Source organism: Hyla sarda, chromosome 6 (assembly GCF_029499605.1).
Source record: "Hyla sarda isolate aHylSar1 chromosome 6, aHylSar1.hap1, whole genome shotgun sequence".
NCBI lineage: Eukaryota > Metazoa > Chordata > Amphibia > Anura > Hylidae > Hyla > Hyla sarda.
The window spans coordinates 263,530,548-263,545,940 of record NC_079194.1 but is presented as its reverse complement, the minus strand read 5'-3'; the positions used below and the strand labels follow the sequence as shown (position 1 = coordinate 263,545,940).

Genomic DNA, 15,393 nt, shown 5'->3' with positions numbered 1-15,393 from the left:
CTTAAAACAAAAATCCTGACCCTCGCATATGGGGGTGGGTTAGGGTTAATCAATCTATCCAAGTTTGTAGTTGACATATAAGTAACATGTGTACCATGTTTTATCGAAATATCTTCAGCAGCTTGGAAGTGATGCTGGAACATACACACACACATTGAGTTACTACTGTACTATACTGTGTGTATATATATATATATATATATATATATATATATATATATATATATATAATGCCTTAGCTTTACCCTTACTATACACATTTTGGTCATACTCTTTAGACCGTGATGCCTATAGTGAAGAGGAGGAAGATGAAGAACCTACTGACCCAAAAAAATCTGATGAGGTTAGTGTAATGATTGAAGCACTCCACTTGACTTGACTCTGCATTATTAGGTTTTGTGGTTAATATTTGACCTTTGCCCTCAATTTCAGGGCACAGCAAGTAGTGAAGTCAGTGCCACAGAAGAAATGTCCAATCTTGTGAACTATGTTGAACCTGTCAAGTTCAAGTCATTTGACTTGGCCAACAGTAAGTAACCTCCGGGTTTGGAAAACTTGTTGTAATAGTATATATTTTCGTTTTTGTTTGAGTCAGACATTACAACATTATGTGGCAGAGAGTCCCATAGTTATACTGCTTGTACAGTAAAGAACCCCCGACTGTAATGATAGGGAAACCTTCTTTCCTCTAGATGTAGAGGATGTCCCCTTGTCATGGTTACCTGCCTAGGTGTAAAAAGATCCCTTGAAAAATTTCTATACTGTGCATTCATTTATTTGTACCTTGTGATCAAATCGCCCCTAAAACGTCTTTTCTCCAAACTAAATAACCCCAAGCTTGAAAACCTGTCCTGGTACAGTAATCCTCCCATACCATTAATTATCTTGGTCCCCCCCATACTTTCTCCAGTTGAGCCATGTCCTTCTTATATACAGGTACCCAAGATTGTACACAATACTTCATATGTGATCTGACTAGTGATTTATATAGAGACAAAACTATGTTCTTTTCATGAGCCTCTATGTCTCTCCTGACTTTATTAGCTTTGGCAGCTTCTGCCTGGCACTGGTCACTGATTACTCATAAACATTAAAAAGAAGTGGACCCCGTTCTGACCCCTGTGGTACCCCACTTGTAACTGTCACCCAACCAGAGTAAGTTCCATTGATTCCCACCCTCTGCTCCCTGTCACTAACCCATTTACATATATCCTCCCCTAGTCCCAGCATCTTCGTTTTATGTACTAACCTTTTGTGTGGCACAGTATCAAACACCTTAGAAAAGTCCAGATATATAACATCCACAGCTTCACCCCGATCCAATCTATAACTGACCTCCTCAATGAAGCTGATCAGATTAGCCTGACAAGACCGCTCCTGCATAAACCCATGTTGTTGCTGTGTTAGAAGGTTGTTTTCATTAGGATATTCCAGAATAGCATCTCTCAGAAAACTCTCAAATATCACCAGATGTTAAACTTACAGGCCTATAGTCTCCTAGACCCCTTTTTGAATATTGGTACCACATTTGCTAAGCTCCAGTCCTGTGGAACAATTCCTGCCATTATGGAATCTTTAAACTTGTCCTACCTAATGTAAGAACTAAGAGGATTAAGCATGACACAAGGATTCGAAGAACATGAATAAATCCCTATTTCATGCTCTGCCCCCTCAGGCCCTTAGACTTACATATAACGTTACAGACTTACTCTGTAACGTTACACTGTTGGTTGGCTTAGTTTGCACTAGCTTTTGTCGCATTTAAAGCGTTACTGTCAAACTGGTTAAACTTTTTACATGTTGTCCAGACATGTCAAAAGTATAGACTGCTGGGATCCAAGCTACAGCCAGGGGAAGTGTGCCCCTCACTCCTCGGCCGTCAATCATATCAAGTCTATGGAATGGAAAGGTGGGCCAGCCTATGAGTGGAGGGCGCTGCTCTGCAATTCACAGGGTTATATCTCAGGAGTGAACGTGGTGCAATCTAAACTTGCCCAGAGGGTTGCTATGAAGAATTTAAAGGGTGGAAACAAAAGGCAGCAGTAAATAAGCATACAGCCTTTATGAGATGCTTAAAGGGGTTATCCAGCATTACAAAATTGATGGGCTCTCCTCAGGATAAACCATCAATATTAGATCATTGGGAGTCAGACTCCTGGCACCCCAACTGATCAGTAACAAAATGTCCCCTTTAAAGAAATTTAATATAACAAATTGACCCAGGCTCATTGTAATGCTGGGACATGAAATATTTCTATTTTCCGTTCTCAAGCAAAGCTGTATTTAAAGGAATTCTGTTTACTTTGCTGTGTGCAATGACGCTAAAGAACTGTCTGCTGTTGGGGGGATTTACTATTGTGTCACTGCAAACTGTAAATGGGCTGTCTGGTTTAAGAAAACACATTACGAAATACCTTATTAGGGAATTCATAGTTAATTGAGGCCAGTCCTTTATTATTTAGTGCAAATGGAAAAGTTTATGCTTAGGAGAAAAAAAAAGGTTAAAATGTGTAATAAAAAAAGTCTTGTCTATACATTGAAAAATAGCATGATAATATTTAGGAATTATGCGTAGTAAGTGCTCTTATCTGTAGTTATAGAAGGAAAGTCAATAATATTTTGTTTTCCTTTTTCCATTTTTCTCTCAATTGCTGTTTTTTTTTTAAATTCATGCTCTACCTTTATCCCTCTACTAACTTGTGTATCCTTCCTTTGACACCATGTTCTCCCTCGATCCACTGCATTCCTCATCTCCCTTTGTTGTGGCCCTGTCCCTTCATTCTGTCACAGAACGGAACAAATATTATGAAATGTCTTCCTTTGTTGAGACTAAAGCACTGGAACAGCTTACTAAATCTCCCATGGAGTTTGTAGAGTATCCTTATGTGCCTTTCTTGGAGACAAATTCCACTTTAGAACATAAACTAAAAGGTGGTTGAGATGTAAAGGAATAACTCCATGTATAACATACTGTGAATATAAAAAGTCTACACACCCTTTTAAAATGCCAGGTTCTTGTGATGTTAAAGAATGAGACAGAGATAAATCATGTCAGAACCTTTTCCACCTTTCATTCAATTGCAAAACAAATTTTTGAGGGAGAAAATAAAATAACAAAATAAAATAACATCCTATAACCTGGTTGCATAAGTGGGCACACCCTCTTATATAGGTTATATAGGCAATTTTTTTTCAATGTCAAACATTGATAGATGTTCCCCTTAGACATATTCACAGTCAAACTTTTTGATGTTTTAATGTATATTAAATAAAAAAAAATAAACAACTTTGCAGATAGACACCATTAAACATCTAGCTGCGTTTTGTGACGTTTGGGTCTCCATGGTAACAGACTGAAATCTAAATCTGTGTAGTCTGATCCAGATTTCTAGTTGTTGGATCAACATTTGTTTCACCAACAGCTACCTTTTCCAACCAGCCATACACAGGCACTCTCAAGCAAGCATGCATGTATTCTGAATAAGGAGAGGGTAGAAAAAGCTTATGTTCCAGAGAACAAAATCCGACATGCTTAACCTTCATTCTGCTAATATATGCCATTGGGGGAGAGTCGGGAACTCTCCAATTACATGGTTGGCTGATCCCACCAAAATTGACAAATTCAGCCAGCTTTAAAGGAGTTTTCCGTGCAAATATAATACTTTATTACCTGCCTTCATGTGCATTAATAAAATAAAAGCCTTCCCCTTCACCAACGTTGCCCGATCTTCCGGTCCTGTTTTTCCTTCTCCCAAGGACTGTAGGATGTAGGCATGCCGTCTTGAATTTTTTGAAAGTGTACTTATTGATTAAACAACTTTTGACATGTCCTAATGACATGTCCAAACTTTTCATAGGTCAGGGTCTGAGGGTTCAGACCTCATCTGATTTGTTAAAATGAGTGGAGAGAAAAGCTCAGCTGACTAAGACAATCCCATAAACATGCATTTACTGCAAGTGATAATGCCCATTTAATTCACAAGGAGGCAGATGACAAAGTATTATATTTGCCCGGAAAACCCCTTTAAAGCTGGCTGAATTTGTCAATTTTGGTGGGAGTGAGAGAGTGTATATCTACCCCTTCTTAGGCACCGTCACATCTTTCATGCTTTCAGTGTTGGCAGTATGTTCTTCTGTCACACTCTTTCTTCTCTGCCTTTCCTTCCAGATCCAGGTTCTTAATTCCTCTCTGCTCCATCATTCCATTATCTTTAGTTTATCCTGGTAGTTATCTAAATTTCTCCTCATAATCTGTTATCCCCATCCCATCTGTTCCACATATATCTTAAGATCTTTTACTACTTAACTTTCCTTTCTTTCTACCTATTTTCCTTCACTTATTTTGCTCTCAGATATAACAAGAAGCAGCTGAGTCGTATTTACCCCAAAGGAACAAGGGTAGATTCCTCAAACTACATGCCCCAGGTTTTCTGGAATGCCGGCTGTCAGATGGTGGCGTTAAACTTTCAGACATTGGGTGAGTTGTTTTTTTTACTGTTTAACATATTTTATGTAATAGACAATCTTGAGTTTATTTTGTCAGAAGGGGTTTTGTCAAACTTTGTATTATTTAGTAAAGTTATTTGAATGTATGGGACTAGAGCTTGTATTGGTACATGAATTAACTTGCTGCAGTGTCACCAGAAAATGGTGCTTGTAGGTAAGTGCTGTAATTGTCATCCAATCTTCCCATTGGATCTCCTGGAAGATACTTGTATTACTCATGAAATAACAATGCTGTGGATTTTTTTCAGTACTCTGCATTGTTATTCCTGCTGGAACTGCATGAATAAATGAATGACATGGCATTCCCATTTGGCAGTCCCATTTACTTTGTCAATAGGGCTTGTCATACTGTGGGGACATGCCCTTTATTTTAAGAAAAAATAACAAATAGCATGGCACAGTACAGGGTTTAACCCCTTAAAGGGGTATTCCAGGATTTTATTTTTTATTTGACTATGCTACAAGCGCTGTAAAGTTAGTGTAGTTTATAATATAGTGTTAACAGCATACAAAATTACTCAGGTCTCAGGTTTTCCCAGGTTGCAGTGTGGTCAAGACATCACTAATCAGATGTGCAAAGGGAACCTGTTCTGCTTTAATGGGTGGAGCGACCTCTGGGGGGGGGGATGCAACTAATTGTATTTTTGCAACAACTATAGGCACCCTGGTTAGAAAACACTGGTCTTTTGAATGGAAGGCAGCTCATTTGTGTTTCAATGTGTGAGGTGGCTGATGTGTGGGAGAGAGGAAAGTGACCTCACACTTACAAACAAGGAAGTATTGGATTTGTAGTTTGAGAGAACGAACTCCAACAGGAAATACCCAGTTCACAAAAAGATAGCCACAGCGTTTTGGTAATCTCACAACATAGGCATTTAGCCCCAAGACAAGCACAGATCCTTCCTAAACATGTCCATTACTGTCTGGCAGGTACTAAAATCACCTTATGGTGGATAGCCCCTTTATGGACATGGCCTATTTTAGCCTTTGAGACTGGGCCAATTTTCATTTTTGCATTTGCGTTTTTTCCTCCTTTCCTTTCAAAATCCATAACTCTTTTACTTTTTTACCTACAGACCCATATGAGGGCTTGTTGTTTGCGCGACCAATTGTATTTTGTTAATGACATTTTTCATTTTACCATAAAATGTACCGAAAAACCCAAAAATTATTATTTGCGGGAGGAAATTTATATAAAAACTGCAATATTGCAACTTTTGGGAGGTTTAAGTAAAAATGATACATAAGCTTTATTTTGTAGGTCAACGCTGAATGGGCACTGTCAGATTCAAAAACTTTTTATATTTAGTACATCTTGACAAAACATTAACCTTTCTAATATACTTCATAAACATTTTTTATTCCCTTTCTATAGAAATCATAGCTTATAAAATCATGGCTTTGTCCAAGCTGAAGCACAGGCATTGACAAAGTCCAGTAAGTGAGGGTGGGCTAGCATTCCTCTGTGCTCTCTGTGCTCGGGCAAGGGTTGTGACACACCGCTCCAGTGGAGAGCAGAGGGTGTAACATTTTGGTTTTGATAGGACTTTTTGATCGTTTTTTATTAACTTTGTTTTCTGGTATATGATATGATGAAAAATCTGTATTTTTGATGTTTGGTAGTTTTTGTTCATGCATTTTACTGTGCAGGATCATAAACATTATATTTTAGTAGTTTGGACATTTACGCATGCAGAGATACCCAATGTTAATTACGGTATTATTATTTTTTTTCTTGTAAAATGGGAAAATAAGGGTGATTTAGAATTTTTTTTTTTTAGAGGTGGGCGTTTAACCCCTTAAGGACTGAGCAATTTCAAGTTTTTGCATTTTCGTTTTTTCCTCCTTGCCTTTAAAAAATCATAACCCTTTCAATTTTGCACCAAAAAATCTGTATTATGGCTTATTTTTTGCACCACCAATTCTATTTTACAGTAACATTAGTCATTTTACCGAAAAATCCACGGCGAAACGGGAAAAAAATTCATTGTGCGACAAACTTGAAGAAAAAAATGCCATTTTGTAAATTTTGGGGGCTTCCGTTTCCATGCAGTACATTTTTCGGTAAAAGTGACACCTTATCTTTATTCTGTAGGTCCATACGGTTAAAATGATACCCTACTTGTATAGGTTTGATTTTGTATTACTTCAGAAAAAAATCATAAATACATGCAGGAAAATTTATACGTTTAAAATTGTCATTTTCTGAGCCCTATAACTTTTTATTTTTCTGTGTTCAGGATGCTATGAGGGCTCATTTTTTGCACCGTGATCTTAAGTTTTTAGCGGTACTATTTTTGTTCTGATCAGACTTTTTGATCACTTTTTATTCACTTTTTTGTGGTATAAAAAGTGATCAAAAAATGCGCTATTTTGGACTTTGGAATTTTTTTGCGTGTACGCCATTGAATGTGTGGTTTTAAAAGCGGTATATTTTTATAATTCGGACATTTCCGCACGCGGTGATACCACATATGTTTATTTTTATTTACACTGTTTTATTTTGTTACTAGGAAAACTTTTAAAGGACAACTGCAGCGCAATATACACTTATCCACTATCTACAAGATAGGGGATAAGTGTTTTATCGTGGTGGGTCCGACCGCTGGGACCCCCCTCGATCTCCCTAACGGGGCGCCACCATTAGCGCTCATGGTGACGTAGCGTCGACCTAGAGGGCGACGGTGACGCCCCGCCTGTCCCATAGAGATGTATGGAGGAGGCGTGCTGGCTGCAACATCATGCTGCGACTGGCACGGGACAGCCGCGGGCCCCGTACAGGAGATCACAGGGGGTCCCAGCGGTCGTGTTAATCACGCTGCAGATGTCCTTTAATTCAGAAGGGAATACCTGAAAGGGTTAACTTTTTTTTTTTTACACTTTTTTTTTGCGAGCTCATAGCTCCTATAGGGACCTATGAGCTTGCAATGGCTGATTGTTGCCTTGCTGTTTATTAGCCGCGGGTCCCGGCTGTGAATAGGCGCCGGGACCATCCCGCTATGACGACCGGACTTAGGACGTACTCAAACGTCCTAAGTCCTTAAAGGGGTTGTGCGCTGCCCTGACTTTGGGAGCTCCGCTCATAGCGTCCGGAAGTTCATTACTCCGAACGCTGTGTGCGGGCTTCCGTGTTCGCAGCCGCCGGGCGTGACGTCACGCCCGCCCCCTCAACGAAAGTCTATGGGAAGAGGGGGCGGGCATGACATCACGAGGGGGGCGGGCGAGGGGCCGGGCCGCGAACACGGAAGCCCGCACACAGCGTTCGGAGTAATGAACTTCCGGACGCTGTGAGCGGAGCTCCGAAAATTAGGGCAGCGCACAACCCCTTTAAGGAGTTAAGAGATATATAAATAATATATATATATTTTTTTACTTTTTATTTAGCATTTTCTAAGTTCTCATAGGGGTCTTTTATATGCAACTTTTAGATTGCATCACTCTATAATGCTATGCCTATGGCATAGCATTACACCATAAGATCAGCGATCCACTGATATGGCCTGGCTCTGCCCAAGCTACACCATTAGAGGAGGGTTCCTTTACCTGCCTCCTGCCACCATTTTAGATCACGGAACCCCTGCATTCACATTGTGGGGGTTCCGTGAGCTCCACTTTCACTGTAGATGCTGTGATTGGCATTGATCATGACGTCTAAAGTAATCTCACCGATGCCCATAAGCAGTGAGTTTCTGGCTACTGATAGTAGTTGACACTCACTGCTCTGAAGTGAGCTCCAGCACTCACTTCAAAGCCGCTTAAGGATTCAGGGCGTACAGAAGCAGGGAGCCGAGCAGCGCCGGAGGAACGGGACGCCGATATCGACGCAATGGGGTAATAGTAGGAAGGTGAGTTAAATATTGTTATTTTTTTTTCAGCCTGGGCACAGGGGAAGTTAAAAGTGTTGCACCAAATTTCTCCTTTAAGGACCAACGGCCTACCTCTATGCCCTGAATACTTAAGCGGTGAGATCGCTTTAGACATCGTGATCAATGCCAATCATCTAAAGTGAAAGTTGAACTTGCCGGTAGCTCAGTGGAGCTCACGGAACCCCCACACGGTGAATGCATATTCAAGCTGTCCTTCAGGCTATCCTGAGACCCAGGAGGACCCCACTGCTGACACAGAGACATAAAAAAGCAAGACTACATTTTGCCAAAATGAACTTGAGTAAGCCAAGAGCTTTTTGGTAAAGCACATTATTCTACTGTTTACCAAAAACAGAATGAGGCCTACAAAGAAAAGAACACAGTACCTACAGTGAAATATGGTGGAGGTTCAATTATGTTTTGGGGTTGTTTTGCTGCCTCTGGCACTGGGTGTCTTGAATGTGTGTAAGGCATCATTAAATCAGAGGTTTACCAACGGATTTTGGGTCGCACTGTACAACCCAGTGTCAGAAAGCTGGGTTTCCGTCCGAGATCTTGGGTCTTCCAGCAGGACAATGACCCTAAACATGCGTCAAAAAGCACCCAGAAATGGATGGCAACAAAGGGCTAGAGAGTTCTGAGGTGGCCAGCAATGAGTCCAGATCTAAATCCCATTGAACACGTGTGGAGAGATCTTGAAATTGCTGTTGGAAAAAGGCGCCCTTCCAATAAGAGAGACCTGGAGCAGTTTGCAAAGGAAGACTATTCCAACATTCCGGCTGAGAGGTGTAAGAAGCTTATTGATGGTTACAGGAAGCGACTGCTTTGAGTTTTCAAAGGGTGTGCAACCAAATATTAAGTTAAAGTTGCCAATAATTTAGTCCAGACCATTTTTGGAGTTGGGTGTGACATTATGTCCAATTTGCTTTTTTTCCTCCCTTTTTTGGTTTAGTTCTAATTAGGGATCGACCGATTATTGGTTAGGCTGATATTATCGGACGATATTCACGATTTTGGACATTATCGGTATCGGCAATTACAGAAATAGCCGACAACTTATACTGGAATATCAGTATAAGCTATCGGCTATCGGCCTGAAAGGCCCCAGATTATTGGTAAAAAAATCGATATCGGTCGATCCCTCGTTCCAATACACACACAGGGAATAAACATGTGTATGGCAAAACATGTTACTGCAATCCTTTTCTGTCATAAATACTTCATTGTCTTGAAAAATTTCAGGGGTGCCAACATTTATGGCCATGACTGTACTATGTATAAAGGGTGCTGCAGCACTGGCAAAGCTGATTAGAAGGGTTACTTGGTGTTGGATCCCAACAATTTAAATGCCTCATCAATTAGTTCAGCCATTGTTTTTCATTGTGTTACTTTTTGTTACTTTAATGTTTTATGGTTTTAATCTTTTTATAAAATTGTTCCTTCCTGTTTTTGTGTTTTTTCCTCTAGTCTGTGCATTTGCTGCAGATAAAATTTATCTGCATGTTTATTTCTTTAAAGCGCAACTGTCATGAAATCTTGGTGCAATAACCTGCACACAGCCTTTTACTGTGTGCAGGTGGTGGGTATAACAATATTTTTACCTCATATTTGCAGGCTTTTATTCAAAACCACTGACTGTCAGATAGGCGTGGCACGAGATACACGATGCCCCGCCGCCACGCCTACCCCGTATGTCCGCGCTGGGACCTCTGTGTGATTGACACACAGGTCTCAGCGCATGAGCCCTTCAGCTAATCTAACCAGCGCGCCGCTGTGTGTCATCCAGCAAGAGCTCGCTCCCACCGCCGTCTTCCTCCTCAGTGCTCTTGCGCAGTGCTAGGTGCAGAGAGCGCGCTTCCTCTCTGCCCCTAGTATCGAGAACTAACCTGATTGCGCACTGCTCTGTGCAGGCGCACTGAGGAGGAAGTCGGCGGCGGGAGCGAGCGCTTGCTGGATGACACACAGCGGCGTGCTGGTTAGATTAGCTGAAGGGCGCATGCACTGGGACCTGTGTGTCAATCACACAGAGGTCCCAGTGCGGACATACGGGGTAGGCATGAGGATGGGCGTGGTGGCGGCAGCGCATCGCGTACCTCGCGCCACGCCTATCCGACCGTCAGTGGCTTTGAATTAAAGCCTTTTTTGCAGTCATGAAAGCCTGCAAATTTCAGGTAAAAATATTGCTATACCTACCACCTGCACACAGTACAAATGCTGTGTGCAGGTTCTTGCGCAAAAATTTCATGACAGTTGCGTTTTAACCCCAGCCAGGGGGAAAAAAATGAAAACATTTAAAGGAGTACTTCAACCAAAGACAACGTATCCCCTATTTGCAGGATAGGGGATAAGTGTCTGATCGAAGGGGGCCTGCGATCTCCCATACAGGGACCCGGAATTGCCGCGGCTCTGCACGGCTAATGCTTGTGTCGTCTACCTCACTAAGGCCCCTTTCACACTACAGGTATGATCCTGTAAAAACCTCCGTTATTACTCTTGGCACAAAGTCCTGAAAACAGCTGTCAATGGGATTTTTTGACCATCCTTTTGCATCAGGTATGTCCACTTTTACTAATGTCCGTTATTTTTGCCGGCACAAAAGACTGTGCATGCACTAATTTTTGGTCCGGCAAAAATAATGGTGAAAAAAGGGCCGTTAAAATTTTACATTGAAGTCTATGGGACATGGATGTTCAAAAAAAAACATCCGTTATCATCTGTTATTGTCGGTTTTTTTAACATCCGTTTTTTTTTTTACTGAGCATTCTCAGTACAGCTTTACAAAAAAAGGGTTAAAAACCTGATTTAAAAAAAACGGATGTAACTGGTAATAACGAATGATAACAGATGAACAACATCAGGTTTTTTAAGAAAAAAAACATTAAAAATAACAGATGATGGTCATCAGTTATCATCCGTTATTATCAGTTATTGCATCCGTTTATTGTAAAATAACGACAGTGAAAAAGCAGGATGATACCGGTATTGTGAAAGGGGCCTAAGAGGTTGAAAGACACGCCCCCTCCATTCAGCTCTATGGGAGAGGCGGGGAGGCACAAACGCTGCATCTCCGCCTCTCCCATAGAGATACATGGAGGGGGGTGTCGGCCATGGCGTCATGCTGTGTGATCCCCCTGCGATCAGACATCTATATCAAAGCACATAGGGAAAGAATGACCTTCTTATATCACCTAAAGAAATGCAAAGATATAGTTTTCAAAAGAGATACTGAAACTGTGCATTGCTTTAGTTTAGTGATCATTTTATGAATGGCTGCATACAATGTCACCCTGCATGGTCACCTGCTGTTCCTCTTGTTAACACTTTCTTGCTTTATGATACATATTCCTACTGTTGGATTTATTTGGCTTATCTCTCCTGGATTGATGACCTGCTTCTGGCTCTTATATTCACCTTCCTGCCACTCTGTCTATTGTATGGTAAATTGTTCTTGTATCACAGAATTAAGTCATAGGTGTTAATGTTCTGTGTCTGGTCCTTTGTAGACCTCCCCATGCAGCTAAATATGGGGATATTTGAATACAACAGGCGCAGCGGATACCTCCTGAAGCCCGAATTCATGCGCAGGACAGACAAGCCATTTGATCCATTCACAGAAAACATTGTTGATGGGATTGTGGCTAATACAGTGAAAGTAAAGGTAAGGGGCCAGCAAAAGCAAGACAGGGAAACTCCTCCTGTGTTAGTTTTACCATAAAATATCTGACTACTATTTTTTGAATTAATAATAGTAATATGTCTGACTATTTTTTTTTTCTTGCCAGATTATTTCAGGACAGTTCCTGTCTGATAAACGTGTTGGAATATACGTAGAAGTTGATATGTTTGGTTTGCCTGTTGACACGAAAAGGAAGTTTAAGACAAAAACTTCCCAGGGAAACTCCTTTAACCCTGTGTGGGATGAAGAACCCTTTATATTCCATAAGGTATCATTATATTAGAAATGTTCTTATTTTTGCACATTCACCTCACTCTCCAGAATCTATTTTATTTAGCTTCCACGTTCTGTCTCCATACACATATATGTTTAGCCCAGTTGAGCATTCATATATTCCAAATGGAGAGAAGGGGTAAACCACTGCCAGACTTGATGCAGCTTGCTGCGCTATTTTCTTTGTCAAAACATTGGGTACCACAATGGTGCTTGCTGGACTTCATAATCAGGGCCTGTTCACATTTTAAAGAATGTTTAGTATATAAGTGAAATGAAAAGTGGATAAAAGAAAAGTGGATAAACATGTGCAACTTTATGCATATGTTTTTTTTTTGTTTTGTTTTGTTTTTACATATACTTTTATAGAAGTATATTTGTGGTTGGTGGTCACGACCCGGGAATGTGTGAGCTGACACTAACCCTGACTAACCCACCATACCATAGCTTTGACCCTTGTACTAACAATGCAGTCTGAATTGTGCCAAAACTGCCGCATTAGAATACACCTGAAATAGAGGGCAAAACTCATGAATAATTACCAGAATGCTGTATTGACAATAATACATCACATAGCCAACGGCTGGAATGCCTCAGCCATCTCTTTCTCAGTATGAGGAATATAACGCATATAACATCCAGATTTCCAATGCCCCATCTTTTTGATAATGGGAGCTGGGACTCCCATGACGTCAAACCGAGGAGGCAGTGCCAATCCGGAAGGAGTGTCCCGTGAGCGTAGATGGTTCACCACCTAAGGACTTGACCAACACGTGTAAATATTGAATAAAATGTGATTGTTTGGGGAGAACCATCAAACAACAACAAGGGGCTATGTGATAGATGTCCTTGAGAAATAGAAGATTACGTATAACCCTTACCGGACACTATCTATGGGATGTAGCAAAATACCGAACTGTAATCACTTGCCCAGGCATAGACATTTTAGTATTACACAATGACAAAACAAAGTGATCAGACACCCATCTTAGTTGATCTATCCTCAGATATCTGTCATTACTGGACCTGCATAAAAATTCCCCTGGCCTCAAGAAACCACAGTAGCCAGGATACATTGCAGCTTTCAGAACCAGACTATTTTGCTGACCAAATGGGGCTTTGTCTAAAACATCTGACAACTTCCTAATCATGTCACTCGAGATGGGCTGCCTGCTAGGTGGTCTTGGCTACCTCGCCTTTTTGAACCCCTTTGTGTGTTTCTTTGATTATGTGTGACAAAAAGATAGATACTCTGTCAGGGTTAGATAGCAATAAATAATGCTGTACTCCAGCTAGATATATTTTAATGGTGTTGTGTTCTGGATGTAGGGTAGAATAGCAAAACCTAATGAATGCTAATACAAAAGCTACAGAATAAGGATCACCCTCTGGGAATCTAGTGTAAAATCTCTGAAAAGTGTTCCAAGCTGTGGAATATGTCTTCTGCATGTTAGCTGACAATGAGCTGCTAATAAGATGTTTGGCTATCACAAAATGTTCACCTAATTCAGGATCAAAGAATGATAGGGAGGTATCTGTGCTCCTGCTATGTTGGCCTCTGGCATTACCTGGAAGAAAAGAGGAAACTTCTGACTAGATAAAGCATCATAAACCCACTTCTGGCAAATATTAGGGGTAACCAGGACTCAATATAATGTACAGTCCTAGGTGAACATGTAAAATAAATAACCTACTGAGAAAATGACACCCATAAGGCAAAAGATAAAACTTAACTTTTACTGAGATACTGATTAAACAACCAAAGATAGGGTACACATAATTAACATAACATGGAAGGGATGGGGAGAAGGGGTACAGGTGATGCCCTAGCAAAAATCCCTAAACACATATAGTCTCCTAAATACTAAGTGTGGAATGGGGAAGAAGGTACAAAAGCAAAAATTGTAATACAATACAGTGATTAGTGGCAAAACCTCTCTTGCCAACGCATTTCACCCCTCACGTTCTGGGGGCTCATCAGGGATAAGAGGAAACCACATTCATAAAGATAGAAATAAAGATAAATGAAGTGTACCAACAAATGCCATAAATTGATACCTTGTTTAAGATAAATAAGATGATATAAAAGAGTTAAGATAGGCGTCCACAGAGACTAGGCGTCCATTCCCGATAATAGGATGGAAATATTAGATAGGAGTATGAATATTAGTACAATGTTAAAATATGTTAGTAGAACATTAGTACAACTTTTGATGCAATGATATAATATCAATGTCCAGTTTCATTTATAGATATAGCATCATAGGTGTGTAGCCAAAAGAACATCAAACTGTAGATGTATCCAATCAACAAGGCCACACCCTATCCTATTTGGGTGATGAAGAGTGACTCAAGCATCAGATAATAGATGAAAGACACCAACTCTTGTGAAATTGTACAAGGTAGATAAACGGAGGATGACAAAATAAGGGTCTGTATAGATAGCTAAGCCTTGATAAGAAACAGACCCAATAACCTAGACAATCAGGCTGATATAGAGAGATAGGGTAAGGACCAGGTATGTCCTATATTAGAACCCTGTTAGGGAATCAATGTACCTTCCAGGCACTCTGTTAGATGCATTGAATCTGTGTAAACCACGAGGACGCCGCGTTAAACCACGAGGACGCCACGATATAGCTCGGAAAGGGCTGAGTTCTCATGAAACCCTGCCAGCCCACTAATTTCCGAAGGCCAGGGACTGACTAACCAGTGGGTACCCCAAATAGCTGTGGAATAATCCGCATGCAAAATTTAACATACCCAAAATGGATTGCAATTCCACTTTGGTTACATGGGAAGAATAACTGAGCTTACGAGTGGCTGCTCTAATCCTGGCTAATTTGTCTTCAGGAAGCCAAGCTTCCATTTTCTGAGAGTCTAAGACAACCCCCAAAAAGGTAAGTTCCTTAGCAGGACCATAGAACTTTTTAGAAGAGACAGTCCACAACTGGGCAAAAACAGAAAGAAGAATCTTTAAATCTCTCAGAAACTTTGCAGCAGGTTCAATGAGAAGGAAATCATCAAGAAAATGTATTACGTGGTCACAGGAAAACCTGTTCTCCAGGATCC

At 40.6% G+C, this 15,393-nt stretch overlaps 1 protein-coding gene across 4 annotated transcripts in view; it reads left to right on the top strand.

Annotated features, from left to right (window-relative positions):
• The window catches only part of PLCB3 (phospholipase C beta 3), a 249,247-nt gene that overhangs the window by 163,848 nt on the left and 70,006 nt on the right, over window positions 1-15,393 (top strand). For all 4 annotated transcript variants that reach the window (XM_056527175.1, XM_056527176.1, XM_056527177.1 and 1 more), the window contains exons 16-21: window positions 279-343; window positions 433-529; window positions 2,791-2,875; window positions 4,353-4,477; window positions 11,876-12,030; window positions 12,155-12,316. In XM_056527175.1, coding sequence (XP_056383150.1) covers window positions 279-343; window positions 433-529; window positions 2,791-2,875; window positions 4,353-4,477; window positions 11,876-12,030; window positions 12,155-12,316 — 689 coding nt within the window. The remainder of the gene's footprint in view (window positions 1-278; window positions 344-432; window positions 530-2,790; window positions 2,876-4,352; window positions 4,478-11,875; window positions 12,031-12,154; window positions 12,317-15,393) is intronic.